We start from the raw sequence: 17,658 nt of genomic DNA on the forward strand, positions 1-17,658 counted from the left end.
GGCTCCCCAGTACCAGCTCCTTCCACTTGACCGTATTCAACGAAGAGCGGTTCGAGCCGTCGACGACCAATCCCTCTCCGAGTGGCTTGATCCTTTGGCGGTGCGTAGAGATGTGAGGTCACTCTGCATCTTCTACCGCATTTACCATGGAAAGTGATCAGAGGAGTTGTTCGGATTAATACCTGCAGCTGAGTTTCATCTTCGGACGTCGAGGCAGAATACGAAATTCCACCCGTATCACCTTGACGTCCGACGCCGTTCCACAACTGAACGTTTTACAAGGCAGTTTTTGCCGCGCACCACCACTTTGTGGAACCAGCTTAGAACCAGAACCACTTAGGATCCTTCAAGAAAAGAGCTTACCATTTCTTACAAGGCCGGCAACGCACTCGCGAGCCCTCTGGCATTGAGAGTGTCTATAGGCGCGGTATTACTTAACATCAGGCGAGCCTCCTGCCCGTTTGCCCCCTGTTCTTTAAAAATAATTTACAATAAAAAAGACAAACAACGATAACGATTGGCCGTAGGTGATTGCCGTGGTCCCGACTACATCAGAAATTTTGTTTCACTATCAATTGTCATTTCTATTAACTGTTAGTCTTAATAATTGAGTATCGCGTTAAATATGAAGTCTCCGCACTTGTGTTTTATAATCATTTTATAAATCACATTCTAGTTTAAAATATTTTATAAATCTTTAAAATTATTACTTATATTATAATATATTAATAATTAAACCTCAAGTCTAAAATTCTCATTTTTCTACAATGGCAATGTTCTCAAGCATTTTTTTTTATTTCTACCAATCAAGTTTCAGGACAAATAGTAAAACAAGTTCTGATTGGCTTGCACTTCTTTGATTTCATACGTTTTCCACAGAAATGAGTCATCCGCCGCCAGTTTCCTGTATACCAAACACTGCCAAAATGTCGAAGGCTAAAAAAGTTATTGAAGAAGCCAAAGAAATTAATAATCCAGAAATAGATCTGGTTGATAAAGGAATTTCTAGCTTAGATGAAATACCAGGCTTATGTAAGTATGCACTCCTAACTGGTTTATCCTTATTTGTACGAAAACTAGTTTTCAAGAGAGTAGTTTCGCAACAACATTACAAATCTTTGATATTTTTTAAAATGTAATCCTCTCGAATTAATCGAAATTATTCTTTAAGTATGTCGAGGTAGAAAATATTTGAATATAATGTACCACAATATAAATCAATGTTTAATTTAGGATTTATTTTTAATGATGACTTCATTAGTCACCTCCACCTTCACTTATACTTTACAATTAATTTTCGTTTGTTTCCTCTCTAAACCATAGACATTAGACATAAAGTAGCAGTATAAATTGATTGTCATTGTAACATTGTTTCAGTTAGCTTGGAAAATATTACAAGATTAACTTTAAGTCATAATAAGCTCCAAGTTGTACCAGCTGGTCTTGCTAATTTGATGAACTTGGAGATATTGAATCTCACCAACAATCATATTGAAGAACTACCTGTCAGTTTGTCTTCTCTACCAAAACTACGAATTCTCAATGTATCCCTTAATAGGTTATATGCATTGCCTCGAGGATTTGGAGCTTTTCCTGTATTGGAAATTTTGGATTGTACTTATAATAATCTGAAAGAGACTACATTGCCTGGAAATTTCTTTATGATGGGTAAGTCTCGTAAATTTTATTGACGTTAGGTTCCAAATCACCCTTCTTAAATATTATATGATTTAATAAGACTTAGGCGATACTCCTGTATGTTAACAACAAATAGGATTTTGACTTCCGGTAGTTCATGTCAATTCTTGTTTCTGGAACTTACCACTATAATCCACATTGGATAATTTGGGAAGACATGTAGGTAATCAGCATCCTACATGTTTCCTTGTCAATATTTTGTTGTTTGCTTGTTTTGCTGTGATACATTGCCTATAGGTGTAGTATAGAAAGACTAAATGTCACTTAAGGTGCTCTTTACCCACAATTACTTGTAATTTGCAATACCATTGAAGAATATTTGTTGCAGTATACAATAAAATAACCATATATTTTAAAGTTATTCTTACAAAATTGTATATTTAAGTAGATATGAGATAGATACTACTGGCAAATAAATGAAAAGCTGTAAGGAAAATAACAAATTAACTGCCATAATTATAAAGTTCGTAATCCCTTTTTAGAACTGTATGTGTCTGGTTATTGTAAAGCTTTCTGGTATCAATTAATATTATTAATAGTGAGGTAACTCTTATTTTTTTATTTCTTTGTTTACTTTAATTATCATTGGTAAAACATATATTTAACTAGTTACACATCATGTGAATTTTGTCGGGAAAGGATAATTATTTATTTTAAATGTTTATTTTTCAGAAAGCTTAAGAGCTCTTTATTTGGGAGACAATGACTTTGAATATCTTCCAGCTGAGATTGGAAACTTGAAAAATCTGCAGATTGTATGTATAATTCTTAATTGCTTTGACTATTAGTGTACATTGATTGAAGTCTAGACTAGTATATTTGTCTAATTTTAAAATATTGAAATGTTGCATCAGAGAATATAATTATAATGAAAAAATATTTTTAAATATTTGTAGTAGTTATTGCGACAATGATATTTTACAGCAAATGCAATACAATATTGAAATTACAGTATAAAATGCTATATGTACATTTCTTTATTGCAGTTATCCATGAGGGAGAATGATCTGATCGAAGTACCTCGAGAGTTAGGCCAGTTGACAAGATTGAGGGAGTTACATTTACAAGGAAATAGACTTGTTGTGTTGCCACCAGAAATAGGTAATTTTAATTACTATGCTAAAATTTATTTTTGACAAAAAAAAATTCATTAGTAAAACTAAACTTCAAATATAACAAAAAGTGTCATGAAAAACCAAAACAACAGCACCAATATTGATGGTTTCCGAGAAATTTGTAGTACACACACTTACTAAAATTTACACACATGCCTGGACTGAATATATTCAGACTGAATACAACAGTAATCTTGAAGTATATTACTTTCTAGTTGCTGCCTGTTTCCTTTGTTGTGCCATGCCCCAGCTCAGCCTTACTTAAATTACCCCCCTGTAGGGCGTGGGCCGCACTAGAACATACTTCTCAATGAATATTATGTTATTAGGGTTCTTGGAGCTCGCAAGTAACAAGTCAGTGCTACGGCTTGAAGGGAACTTTTGGGTTCCTCCCATTGAAGATCAGTTGAAACTGGGACCGTCTCATGTGTTGGACTATCTTCGTTCAGAGACGTACAGAGTGTGAGTAAAATTGTCATTTTCTTAACTTATAATAGTGCCAAATATTCTTTATTCAATTTATATTTCTGAGCACACTGAGTTGAAAATTGCACTAAAATCTGTTTAGTAGTTATTCATACTAATGCATACTATATACATATTACATATATTATATTATAAAATCAGAACAAAAAAATTACACAGAAAAGAGAATATAATTTATTACTCTAGTTTCTGTGATTAAGTTATTCTCACCAAATAAATACAAGTAAATAAGTTTGAAGCCTTCTGTCCAATTATTGTTTCGCTGCTGATCAAATATCTGGCAACAAAAATATTCCTAAATAATTTTAACTTAACGGATTTAACCAAAAGTTTTTCCAAGTTAGAAAGGCCACCCAAGATTGCACTCAATGTCGGGTTATATAAGGCACATATTCAATTTATAGAAGTCATAGTTCAATTTTATTTAATAATTTCAGTCTGTACAGTCGACACATGTCTGCAAAGCCACCTCCGCCGCCTCAGACGCTTGACAAAAGCAAGAAAGCAAGTCGAATGCGATAATAAGCAGTATTAAAATTTATTCTAAACAAAATTAATGATCTAATACAAATAACATCCACCGTTTTTGACCAAAATATTTTTACAAGGTTTCTTGTAAAACCTAATTCCTGAATTATTTTTACTAAAATATACTTTATTTCATTAAATTCGCATTTAAGTAATAGACAAGACCTTGACAAACTGTCACAAACTGACAACTAAGTTTATGACTATAAAATTGACAGATGCCAAAACGGCTTTAATGTTTTGTGTTGTGTTCTAATTGTGTATGCTTTATACTAATTTATATTTAGGGTAAGATAAAAAATATATTTTTGTTAATTAACGATTTATATATCAAACATCTCATAGATTTTTGTCTTAATTATAATTTTGAACAAAATAAAATATATATTTGTTATTATGAAATGAATCAAATTTTATATAAACTATATCGGACTTATAAAACGTGGACTACATTTACTGTTTGTTACCATGGTAATATCTTTAATTATGGTTAGATTCGAAGCAGATTATATAGTATTTAAATCAAAAATGTGCCATACATACATAAAATTTGTGCAAGCAAAACTGGAGTGTGTTATCTCTGCAAGATTGTGTATTTCCAAATAACGCATGTTTATATCTATGTGGACTAATTGTTTTCTTATATAATGTAGTTGGTTAAAAATAAAACAAAATTTAATTTAATTTTTTAATCAAACTAGGAAAACAGTCTTATAAAAATATATTTCACACATTATTCAAAGTGCCTTATTTACATTTTATCGTGCTATTATATAAACATTACCAAAGTTCACTTTTCTTTACTCGATCATTGTTTGTATTACCTACTCTTTTTAAATTTTGTTAAACTTTTGTTTGACATTATTAACATAAGTAGTTTCATGTTTGTAACATAAAATGAACTATGATCGAGAAAAGCAAAGATGAAAAAAATCCAAAATTACAGGGGAATTGAGGAATTTTGACCTATCTCAATTCAATTAAAAACAGCAACAAATCCTATTAGAAATCTTAAAAATGGTTATTAAATTATTCACAAATTAAATATACTTACAAAATGTATACAAATTAACATTAAACAATATTACTAAGAATAATTACTTTTTATTTAACTTCGCCATCATTTAGATATATATCCTTCGTTCTCTCAAGTTTTATAACATTTCATCTAATCCATTGAAATGTTGATCTAAGATTGTGGCTAAAAGTTTTGGAAGCTGTGGTAACCCGGGACAAGAAAGAGATTCCATTGTGTTTTATGTTTGCTTGTGGCTCTACACAAGCCAAGTCATTTTTTTTAGGTACAAATAATATAAATCTAAATAACCGAATTATTATCTCACAATCTCAAATCTCTCAAACAACAACTACAAAAAGAAACGAGTCTGACTAAACGCAGAGATAATGAAATAAAGGGCGCTGAGATCGTGAAGTTGAAATGTCGTATTAAAAACATTTTAAATTAATAACGCACAATAGTTCTTGGCTTTAATAAGAATTCAGAGATCTCTTAAAATTAAGAATCTTAAATATTTTGTACATTGGCAGCCATAATAATCACTATAGTTTCGTTACAATATTTAAAAATATTAGATATTTGTAGTTTAAACCATTATTGTTGCGCTAGGAACTTAGGTTAATCGCTACGGAAATGTCATGTAAAACTAACAAAAAAATAGTAAAGTTAAAAATAATAGTAATATCGAGTAAAACCAAAAAAAAATTGAAGATAATGATAAATTATTTAATATGGAAATATATACTTTTGAAATACAGTGAACCTGACCCTCGTAAGTTTACACAAAATTATGTATCTGTCAAAATCAGATGTTCGTTTGACAGAGCGTCTGTCGTCTTACGCCCTTTTTCATGGGCTAATCACTGTCAAAAATAGAGACAACATAGAGAACATATTCACAGAAGTTGCCATTAAAAAATAAAGTGAAGTGAGAACATATAGAAAAATGGTTTACCAGATCTGAAATTAAAAATTACATTTACAATGAATGGGACTATTAATTTGGTGACTTGATCACGTGTATTATATTAGATATTTTATTTGTCTTATAGTTGTTTTATTCATCGTCATACTCCGAGGATTCGTCATCAGATATTTCTAGGCGCGACGAACTAGCTGGTTTCGATCTCTCCATAGAGAAGGCATACGACTCGTAATCCAATACTTCATCGTCGCTCAAATGCGAGTTACCCTCCACGAAACTCGCGAAACTGGAAATTAAATACGCTCACCGTCTAATTGCACCGTTTTAGCAAAAATAATCACCTATCTCTTTTCATCACAGCGTAAACAAAATGACACAGATAGAGACAATGTTATTAGTTGAAAGAGAGCAATTGATTTTTTTTATAAATAAGGTCTAAAAATTCTCACGAACTTTTTACCTTAGAACTAATCTATTTATTTATCAACGGCGGTTAATTTTATTTATATAATATTAAAAGTCGGTTGCACATGGCCGTAATATATCAAATCAGTTATATTATCTATCAGGCTTTTTTGAAGTTGATAAAATATGTTCAGCACATAATTCCTCTTCACAAGTTTCCGTAATTTTTCAGTAGATATAATCCGTCGATATATAATCGGCTTGTCTTACGGAATATTAATAGAATTGAAAACTAATAACTTCGGAGATTAAATTTTTTTTCATAGTACAATATCGCAAGTAAATGAATCATTATTTTACGGGGACAGATAAAGCAATTATGATGTTAAAAGAATTATAGTCTGTACTCCAAGTTGTGTTTTGGGTTGTCTTGAACACTTACAAAATGTCAAACTTCATGTAGAAATGGTCTGACAGCTCTTAATACTTTAGTATATATCTATTTATGTTAGATCAATGTCATTTCAATGTCAATGTTTGCAATGTCTAATTGTAATAAATATAATATAATGTATCTAAACAATCACCTTGGTCTTCTTAAGGCCCCTCTCTCATATCGAAATCTAAAATATGAATGATAATATTTACAAAATGTCCGAAAAGCAAAGACCCGACACCAAATTAGTTATTGCTACAATTTAATGTTATATCTATTATTAGTATATGACAACCAAAAAGCTTTGTCGAAATCTTATTTTGAGTCTCTTCCTGGTAAAAATACCTTTGAAAGTAGAGACCAAAAAAAAAAAAAAAAAAATTACGCACCGTTTAGCGTCGTGTAACTTCAGCATGACCCGCCATTGCGCACAATCGGGACTGGAGCAGTGTTCGCGCAGTTGTTCCAACGCACGCTTCGTCTCACGCGCACCTTCTTCGTAGTATTCCTCGCTAGTCAATAAATGGGGTTTTGGTGGAAATCTACGACGCCTGGACATTAAAAAAAAAATATATGAGAAATAATCGTCTCTTTGCGAACAGCGTTGTCTTGAGCCTTGGGGATGCAGGGAGCATGACATTGAGGTCCTGCATTCGCATCACGGCAATTCAACACTCGCTAGTACGGTGAAGGAAAACATAGTGAGGAAACATGCCTTAAACTGTAAAATCAGACTTATGTGACGCATAGAAGGGTGATCATCCACTTGCCTACTAAAAAAAAAAAATATTACGAAATTTTTTTATTCCGATATAGTTCTTGCAATATCTGTATCACTGATATTTTATTCAGCGAACTTTTTAAAGATCGCTATTAGGAGAGAATACCGGTGCTGTTTATAGACACATTCAAATGGTTGAATGTGTACGTATAAAACACCAAGGATGATGGCATATTTCGTATGTTTTGTAAAACTCAAAATAACTATTCAATCCGATAACCAAGTACTTATGAACGTCAACAGAAAAGATGTTAAATTGATTCTTAATTTACATTTACTACCAGTTCGCAAGTCAAGGGCATAGAGCGGGCAAGAAACTCTCCGCCACTCTTTTTAATCGTCAATCGTTTTGAGTCATCTAGAGATGTGATTCGACTTTGCGGATGACCAAACATCCGAAACGTAGTACGTTTTTACTGTTACATTCTAGAATCTTAAATCTAGTTTTTATTGAGGATATCAGGGTTTCCTTTAACTCAATTTTAGTTAAATAGGTCAAGTTTCTATGTTAATTGGTCAATTATTTAATTTGATATAGATAAGTAATAGCATCTATTATATTATGTATTTGGGATCGTTCAAGTATTACGTCACGCAATTTTTTGGAGATTATTGACCCCCTCCCCCATGTAACGCGCCGTAACGATTTTCTGCACCCAAGTATAGTAAAACGTTTCGTGACGACCTAGTGACTATTTATACCTAAAGTTACCGTTATGTGGTGTAAAGTACTGGAAACTCGAAAATAATATTAACAATAACGCGTAATTAAGTACCCGCCCCGCATCGTAACGTTTTACAATAGGACCCCCCCCCCCCCCCCCAAATTCGTTACGTAATACTTGAACGCTCCCTTTGGCACAATTGAAAAATATGAATACAAGTACATAACAACAATTATAATAAATGTAAAGACTTGTTTGCTTGTTTTGTTCTTCCTTAGACTTATAAATAAATAAACACACATACACTGAGTAAAATTTGAAGAAATATGTAAGTAAAATGGATAATAATTGTTTCCTACGAAGTTGCGTGGTAAGTATGCTGCATTTATAATACTTACCAATATCCCTGTATCCTGTAAAGCCAGCTTTGAGGGAAGTACTTGGCGACCAGCGCCGCGATCAGTACCGCAGCTGATGCCTCTTGGTACTGACTGCTGAAGTAGATTACGAATACGCCTACTAACTGGAAACATTATGACTTGTAAGTTCCGATACTATTTTATATGCTTAAAATAACCTCGTTAAAAATACATGAATAACTCAACCACAGCGTCTAAACGCAATTTTAATCTGTCTCTACGTAGGTATTTAAAATTAACAATTATAAACAAAAAAAAGGGTGCGTGTACTTATGTACGCGCGTAAGAAGTTATACTTCTTTGGCATTATTGAAAATAGTTTTTGATTGCATGCAAATAAATAATTACAATTAAATAATCAAAGACTGGAAAAGGAGTCATTATAGTCAATAAACTTCAGTTTACATTTGAAAAATTAAATATTTATTATTATTCTCTTACATTAAGTGTAACATAAATTCTATTATTATTCGAATGTTGTTTTTAAATTATGTCCAATGCCGTAGCATATTCAGTGGGCAACTTCATTCTGTTAATTTTGTGTCACGGTGCGCGCGCATCGTAAAATTTCAGTCTCATAAATTTTTCATAACGCGCTTAAGAAGTATAACTTCAAAAATTGTAATTATGAAGACTAAACACCCAATCATGAAACCTTAATAAATTACGACAGCTGCACATACTTAAAACATTACTTACATAAAATAATTTAGTTTAATTTTATTTACAAGTGATAAATATAGCAACATGACAATTAACTAACCTGTAACGTCCACATAACAAGATTCTTGCTTCGCTGATTTTTCGGTGGTCCTATTCTGTAGCATACAATAAAACTGATAAAACCAGCCAAAAATGTGTACCAAAACATATAGGCCTGGTATGATAGCAATAATGTTCGTATATTCTCCCATATCTGTTGGAAAATATATACTCCAACTGTCCAACCACCGATTAATATACCATAGGTGAAGGTTTTCTGAAAATAAATTATATTGTTATTAACATTTACTGATTCTCATCAATAAGAGAAAGGGTTTAAAAAATAAGTACTAATAAATTATTATAATCAAAATGTGTATGCTCAAATGACAATATAGTAATGGGCATGAGATTTCATGATTAAACTTTAATAATTTTAACCTAGGTTGACAAAAATAATACTATTTAAGTATGTTAACATATGCTATATGATCAGGATGATGGGTAAGTTTAACAATTTAACTGGTGATATTTATCTGTTTGGCTCAAGTCTGGTGTCGGCAAGAAGATCTATGACATCTGAGTTCCTCAGTGGAATAAAACGTGTATCATAAGTTTTTATAAGTGTATTATACTACCGTAAGTGTTCCTCAAGTAAGTTTTAGTTAGTTTATTGCTTTTTTTGATAGATATAGATAGTTATTGTTAACAATCCAGTTAATTATTAAGTACTTAATTATATGTAAAGATTTGTTTAATGGCATAAAAAGAACTTTATATTTAGTAAGTTAGTTATAAGCTGGAAATTTTTCTCAATAAATAAAATTTTAAAAATATTAATACTGGAGACGTAACATACTATAAGTGTAAGATTCAGAGACAAAACATATAGCTAACAATCATTTCTATATGTCAAATGCAATGTAGAGTAATTTAAAATAAAATAAAATTCAAGAGTAGATTTCTAGCCTCTAAAACAACCTTCTTATTTCTTTAACACATAAGTTGCTGCAAAAACTTACCCTTGGAAGCAGCCTGCTAATATAATACACAATGACCATAAAAGATGCGGACACTCCAACTACAATTCCACACAGATAGAAGAATACTGGGTTACCACTGAGTGAGCGAGATGCAAATATGAGGGTAATGCCAGATGCCATCATAATAACACGCCAGATATCAACTCCTGGAATAGAAACAACTCAACTTACTTTTAGGTTCTTAACATTTACATGATGTATTAAGTAAATTGAGCTTTAGAAGTCAAGATCCATGCACTATAAATTTGTCACATTAAGATTTTGAAAATAGTTACTAGTCCATCAAATGGTCAAAGATGCTTAAGACCTGTGAATCAAAACCTAATTTATCTTTAAGTATTAATGAAATCAGAACCACTTACTTTGAATCTGCAATTCAATACTATGTCTCTGTTTTGTATTAATAGCCATACAGGTAGGTGTAAAGAGGTTAAGAGACACACTTCTGTACGATTTCTTTTGAAATGGACTGACAACTGCCCAGCCATAGCTATCCTCTGTATAATCTTTATACACTTCTTCGGGGTTCTCGCCCAGATACTGACTAAACTCATCTGTCTTTATTTTAATATTAAACTGTAAGAAAAGATTATTAAAAATACCAGATGTTCAATTTATGATGAGATAATAATTGATGTATAGACTTATTCATTACCTTAACAGTTTGCCATAAAGCTAGAAGGTTTTTCGCAGTACCAGAATAACAATAAATATCTACAGTTTGTTTTAAAGGTGAAATATCTCTGTCAACTATGGTTGGGCCACCAAGCCAATGCACTGTCAAATAAAAAACAAACTTTTTCATATTTAGATACAAAAAAATATTAATTATTGTATAAATTGATCTCTGCCTACTTTAAGAAGCAATAGTTTTTGAGCAAATATGTAAATTGAATCATTAACCTATTTAAGTATTTAAATATTAAATTTGAAAGTTTTTATCTTACCGTCGTAAGGCAATGAGTGTGTCGTGGTGATAAGAAATAACAAGCTAAGAAATAATAAACTCATTATGTCACAAGATTGAGATTCAGGAGTTTTCAACCAAAGTTATGAGATTCTGCATAACGATACTTTTAAAACTTTTATAAGAGTTTAATTCAGACAAAAAAGTGTTTTATTTTCTAGCAATCTAATTCACGTTTTCGCATTAATTCTGTGTAAACTATAGCATGGATTTTTCACTTTTACGTTCTCGCTTTTATACAATAATAAAACAAAATAAACCACAGTTTACAAAGTTCGGAGCACAGGCCACACAGAATACATATGACACAGACTAAATGTGGAGCACAAGACAGAATACAGACAGAAAATTAATTTTTTTTAGTGAAACAGACTTAATATTCTAGACGCAGATTTATATCAATAATTACTAATACTAGCTGACCCGACAAACTTTGTTTTGCCGTGTCTATTATTTCTAGGAAACATTTTTTTTGGGCAATAAATATTACTATCTACAATAATAAAAATAGGGGTTGATCGTAGACATCAGACATCAGAAAATATAAAAACAAAAAAAATTGTCTAAAAATAAAAATATTTTTTCACTTAGGGGTTTGAAAGATTGATAGGAGCCGATTTTTAGACTTAATATGCATAAATATTTCATAAGAATCGGTCGAGCCGTTTCGGAGGAGTATGGGAACGAATAATGTGACACGAGTTTTTTATGTATTAGATATATATTAGATGGGTATTTGCCCCAGAAGGTTACGTACTTTACTTTTATTATTTCTTTAGCAAACTGAAAAAGTAATATGGAATAATATTTTTTTTGTGACCAAAATTTTAGGTTTTTAAGTACAGCACAGCCTTATGTGCCAGAAGTTAAGGTTTCAACATTTTAATGTGCTATTTTAACTTTAATATGATTTAACGTTTGAGTGTCACATTAAATTAATATGATGTTCGATGCGCAGGCGCCATTTTCTTTGGAGCACTCACTCCATCTATACGATAGAGAAAGGCATGACAAAAAGGCTAATTTTTTTTTTTAAATTAAATAATAAAAACAACCACATCAGTACAATCTTATATTTATTTGGTAAAGCATAACACGTACACAAACTCATAGTCTACATTGCATAAAAGGCACTCTTTATATTGTACTTTAAACAACATTTTATACAAGAAAACTGTCATCGTTAGGAATGTAAATACTGTTACAATGATTCAAATACTGTTTTAGAATGTTGAACCTCAGTTGGAATGTTGATAAAATGTGAATTTACCAAAAATTATGCCATACAACAAATTTTTTTGTAAATATAATATATTACCTTGTATAAAGAAAAAATAATTTTATATAAATAATATTTCTAAGTTCCGATACTTTTCTTATGATTTCATGTGACAAGAAAAATATTTACAAAAGCAATACATATTCTTAATCTATGTTTCACTAATAAATACTAGAAGTTGACAGAGTCAATAGAAATTAAGTAAAAATACACACAATATGAGCAAACTAGTAAAAAGCAACCTATGAATACTGAAAGGAAGTTATCACTAACAAAGATGGCGCCATCTGTGTTTTTAAGAAATAAACATAAAGATAGCGACAATGCGATCATAAAAGTATACGGAATGTAATATTTTTTTTAATTTAAGGCCAATAAAACGTAATGTCAACAAAACTCTTCCGTCTGTCAAAAGTCTGACATATGACACGTATTTTACATTTGACAGATGCACACACGTTACATCTCCTAAATGGCCAGTCTCAATAGAGACTCGAAGATACAAAGAGAAGGAAAGTTTTTGGAAAGATAAGTCTAAGATTGTAAAAATTCATATGAATGTATAATTGATTTGTCTAGGATATATTCTTCTACTAAATTGTGTACTTATCAGTCTCCGTGGACCAAATATTGCACTATCATAAAAGGCACATGGAAAAGCTCAATTTTGTACCTCATTACACTAACTTGTACCTGAAACAAAAAGGTATTCAATTTTAATACAAGAACAAACAAATTATTATGTTTTGTTACAAAAATATTAAATTGAGTTTTTTTGAAGTTATACTTCTTTAGGCGCGTTATGAAAAATTGATGAGAGTGAAATTTTACGATGCATCGTGACACAAATTTAACAGAATGAAGTTACCCACGGAAGATGCTACGGCATTTCACTTAATGTAAGAGAATAATAATAAATATTTATTTATTCAATTTTACAAATGTAAACTGAACTTTATTGACTATAATGACTCCTTTTCCAGTCTTTGATTATTTAATTGTAATTAATTATTTGCATGCAATCAAAAACTATTTAATAATGCCAAAGGAGTATTACTTCTTACGCGCGTAGGTACATAAGTACACGCACCCTTTTTTTTAATATAATAGGGGGGCAAATGAGCTTGCGGGACGACCAAAAAGGGCAGTCTTCGCAGCCCATAGACACCAATTTTTAGTGGGTGCGCTACCGGCCTTTGAGGGAGGAATACACTCGATTTTTAAACATTTGGAGGTCGTATCTCTGAGGGAAAACCCCCACTGGGAGTCGATTCCACAGATTATTCAAAAATGCATGTATATTGGAAACATTAATTATAGAGAATAAAGCATAAACGATGGAATTTATCAGTTTAAATAGTATTTAATTAGTTGAATGTGAAAATACTTCGACACTTTTTATCGGCAGGGGGGGGGGGGGGGGGGAAGTTTAACAACGAATATATTATACATCTTAAATAATTGCGGTTAAATCCGTGTAAAGTGACATTCGTGTACATACCCTAGTGCGTAGGCCTGTATGGCGGTCCGTTGTGACGGGCCCATTCCCTCTCGAACTCGTGTTCCAATATCTCTGCGCCGCGTTTACGCGTCAGTCCAGTCTCGTCTAGACTTAGCTCGCACATTTGCATGTCGTCAATACCTTTATAATAATAAAAGTCCGGTCGAATTAGACATAAAAATAGTGGTCAAATAACAAAAATTCCCGGAGAGGCAAAAATTGGTGGAGAGCCATTCCAAATAAAGTTTTAAAAATCCTCATCGATCCTATGTGTGCTATAAAAGTTATTCGAGGTCAAAGGTCAAAATTTGAGATTTTCTATTTCATTTACATTTCTCAAATGTCAAAACAGTAAGTAACAGTAGTAGTGCTACACATGTCAAATGTCTATATTGCCCGGACTATAACTGTTTTATTGCTAATAGCGGCTGCAAATTTCGTGATAGAGCATCCTATTAACGATAAGCGACGAGCATCCTATTAAAAAAAAAAAAAAACATGGCGATTAAAAAGAGTGGCGGAGAGTTTATTGCCAGTTCTTCTCTTCCGTTCTACGCCCTTGATTTGAGAACTGGCAGTAAATGTAAAATTAGAAGCATTAATATTTATATCTTTAATGACGAATCACAAGTGTACATTGTGTTACCTACGTGAATAAATGATTTTTGAATTTGAATTTGATACGCAAAGGCTGCTGCCTGTACAGTGTCCTTCTTACATAAAATACTACACAAAAAACGAATGAACTAGGTGTTCTGTTATTGTTATTTTTATAGTATAGGAGCCTTCGGGTCGCCCAAAAAGGGCAGTCATTGCACCCCTTGGACATCTATGTTATTGCGTTGCCGGCCTTTGAGGGTATACTCTTTCTTTAAAGAATTGGAGGTCATATCTCCCAGGGAAGAAATTCAGCAGGTGTCGATTTCACAGTACGCAAAAGAAAGGGTCTCGTAAAGCGGACCGTGGAAGACTTTCAACCATCAAAATTCAAAATTTGAATCAATAATATGCATTTTAGAAACAATTTGTAAGGGCCGATTTATATTATCTTAGTGTTTAGGAGAGTATTTTAGTACAAGTTGAAAGGCAAGTTCTTTAGTGCTTTAGTGCGTTGCGAGTCAACGTTTACATTTCTTCCAGTAGAGTATCATTACAGCGCCACAATGAACGCGCAACGACGTCGGCAAATACGCTCTATTCTACGCAAAATACTAACTGTAGTTATGGAACAAATAGAAGACGAGATTTTATTCGAAATAAATAAACTAAATATGAATAATAAATAAAATAGCTTCTTTTAAGGCAGTGTATGCCGAATGCCTGTTTGTTTTTGTATAAATTGTTTTTAACGTTCCACAAACATGCGTGAACAACATATTCAGACACAAATTTAGCCATCTTTAAAAATCAAAAAACACGCACGCGTTTCACGGCACTTGTGCTCCTAAAGATTTGACTAAATTACGTGTTTACACACAACGAGGGAAGATCTCTGGGGTTGCGCGGGCGCGGGAGGGGTATCACTTGAAACAAAAATAAAAAGCGATTCTATTTTGATTCAACTTGAAAGTCAAGTAGAACCGTACTAAAGCAAGTAGCGTTTACATGTTTCAACTAAAGTACTATCCTAAAGCACTCTCCTAAACACTAAGATAATGTAAATCGGCCTTAAGACTCACCAGCTTGCAGCAGTACGGGCGTCTTATCGGCGTGCAACTCCATCTGTCGCGCGACGTACTGTCCGTCGAAATGCGCGTACCACCATCCGCGCTTGTCGTTCGCCCCGTCCCCGGCTCGGACGAAGGGGATGCGGAAGTAGCGGTGTCTGGCGCCTAAGATCTCGCCCTTTTGCTGGATTCGGGGGCTTTTTGCTGTGCAATTTATATATTTATAAAAAAACAGTTGAAGTTCGAAAGTGTAAAGAAAGAATTACCCCATGCACAAAGGAATTTACCTATACTCTGATTTTTCATTCCGTAGAATTCTGACATTTCATAAGTGTTGCTACTAATAAAGTTCTCCACCGAAAAAGGGACAAATTTGACTTAAGTATGCGCTACACGGTATGAAACGGCGGTTTGAAACTTTGGTTTCAAACCGTGTGGATAGTTGTTTTATGCCAAATTTCGTTTAACCTTGGTATGCCCTTGGCAGCACGCTTTGCGTTGCAAACCGCGACCAAAACCGTTGGTTTGAAACCGTCTAGCCGCTTGTTTAAAACCACGCGTTCGGCAGTCGTGCTGCGGCGGCAAGGGTAGACGCACGCGACAACGACGTTCTTCACAATGGCACAAGAAGCAAATGAACGTGAAGTTATTACCGAATTGCTCGAATTATACAGAGAATTGCCATGTCTTTGGGATAGGGATGTGAAAAAAAAATCTATTTTTTTACGTGATTTTTATATTTAAAATAATCGATTATTTTTATAATTGAAATCAATCATAGTCGATTTTTTATCTGCCACCTCCCGACATTATGTCTGGAATTTTATAACCCGGACCTCGAACTATTAGGGATATTCGATATACAACGATGTTTACAATGCGATACATTGAATCCGATTCTTTGAAGATGTATTGTTTTTTTGTAAAACATCGAAAGGACGATAAAACTATAACTTAAAAGTAAAATAAATTTATTCAGCAGCAAAAGACTACATACAATTAAAAATACAACAAAAATACTGCAATGTGCTACTGAAAAGGCATACACTCAGCATTTATCAAATTTCACCTAAAATGTATCAAAACGAAATTTAGTTAATTTCGATTTTGATTATTCTTAAACGTTAATTTGTGTTTATAATTTCTATTGTTTACTTTTAATTAAAAAAACCATGAAAAATAAAAAATTAAGGGTGTTTATTTTGAAATTGATTCAAAAATTAGGAAAAAATCGATTAATAAAAAATCGATTTTTTTATGCAGAATGTCCATCCCTACGGAGACGTCTTATCAGCGCAACGTTATTTTGGACACTGTTGGTTTTAAACCGTGTAGCCGAAAAGCGCAACTCGCTTTTATTTCGTTTCAAACCGCCGTTTCATACCGTGTAGCACATGCTTTAAGTATGCGCTACACGGTATGAAACGGCAGTTTGAAACTTTGGTTTCAAACCGTGTGGATAGTTGTTTTATGCCAAATTTCGTTTAACCTTGATATGACCTTGGCAGCACGATTTGCGTTGCAAACCGCGACCAAAACCGTTGGTTTGAAACCGTCTAGCCGCTTGTTTAAAACCACGCGTTCGGCAGTCGTGCTGCGGCGGCGAGCGTAGACGCACGTGAGTTACCGAATTGCTCGAATCATACAGAGAATTGCCATGTCTTTGGGATATATCATGCGAGTCATATAAAGACTCGTCTCAGAAAAAGAAAGGGTGGGATATTTTAGCGGAAAAATTAAAAATTATAGACCCAACGGCCAACGCAATGTGCTACTGAAAAGGCATACACTCAGCATTTATCAAATTTCACCTAAAATCTATCAAAACGAGATTTAGTTAATTTCGATTTTGATTATTCTTAAACGTTAATTTGTGTTTATAATTTCTATTGTTTACTTTTAATTAAAAAACCATGAAAAATAAAAAAATTAGGGTGTTTATTTTGAAATTGATTCAAAAATTAGGAAAAAATCGATTAATAAAAAAAATCGATTATTTATTAATCGATTTTTCATGCTAAAA

The 17,658-nt window shown here is 32.7% G+C and overlaps 3 protein-coding genes across 5 annotated transcripts in view; 1 reads left to right on the forward strand and 2 right to left on the reverse strand.

Annotated features, from left to right (window-relative positions):
* Positions 1–830: 830 nt before the first annotated feature.
* LOC125052961 (ras suppressor protein 1-like) lies at positions 831–4,921 on the forward strand. The gene is made up of 6 exons (XM_047654075.1): positions 831–1,032; positions 1,378–1,668; positions 2,371–2,453; positions 2,685–2,799; positions 3,143–3,275; positions 3,737–4,921. The coding sequence occupies exons 1-6, from the start codon at positions 882–884 to the stop codon at positions 3,819–3,821; spliced, it is 858 nt and encodes a 285-aa protein (XP_047510031.1). The 5' UTR covers positions 831–881; the 3' UTR covers positions 3,822–4,921.
* A 964-nt stretch (positions 4,922–5,885) lies between these two features.
* Positions 5,886–11,472, reverse strand: LOC125052960 (nuclear envelope integral membrane protein 1). 2 transcript variants are annotated; one of them, XM_047654073.1, is made up of 9 exons: positions 11,169–11,472; positions 10,877–10,998; positions 10,584–10,797; positions 10,201–10,367; positions 9,240–9,455; positions 8,456–8,580; positions 7,001–7,162; positions 6,763–6,798; positions 5,886–6,056 (listed from the first exon to the last, which is right to left on the reverse strand). In XM_047654073.1, the coding sequence occupies exons 1-9, from the start codon at positions 11,230–11,232 to the stop codon at positions 5,903–5,905; spliced, it is 1,260 nt and encodes a 419-aa protein (XP_047510029.1). In that variant the 5' UTR covers positions 11,233–11,472; the 3' UTR covers positions 5,886–5,902. The 2 variants fall into 2 exon arrangements, with proteins under 2 accessions (XP_047510029.1, XP_047510030.1); XM_047654074.1 differs by lacking the exon at positions 6,763–6,798 and having other exon boundaries at positions 11,169–11,470.
* Positions 11,473–12,247: 775 nt separating this feature from the next.
* LOC125052957 (myosin heavy chain 95F) overlaps positions 12,248–17,658 on the reverse strand; it is a 61,946-nt gene continuing 56,535 nt past the window's right edge. For both annotated transcript variants that reach the window (XM_047654067.1, XM_047654066.1), the window contains 3 exons: positions 15,648–15,839; positions 13,969–14,109; positions 12,248–13,160 (listed from right to left, as the gene is read on the reverse strand). In XM_047654067.1, coding sequence (XP_047510023.1) covers positions 13,970–14,109; positions 15,648–15,839 — 332 coding nt within the window. In that variant the 3' untranslated portion in view covers positions 12,248–13,160; position 13,969. The remainder of the gene's footprint in view (positions 13,161–13,968; positions 14,110–15,647; positions 15,840–17,658) is intronic.

Source organism: Pieris napi, chromosome 10 (genome assembly GCF_905475465.1).
Source record: "Pieris napi chromosome 10, ilPieNapi1.2, whole genome shotgun sequence".
NCBI lineage: Eukaryota > Metazoa > Arthropoda > Insecta > Lepidoptera > Pieridae > Pieris > Pieris napi.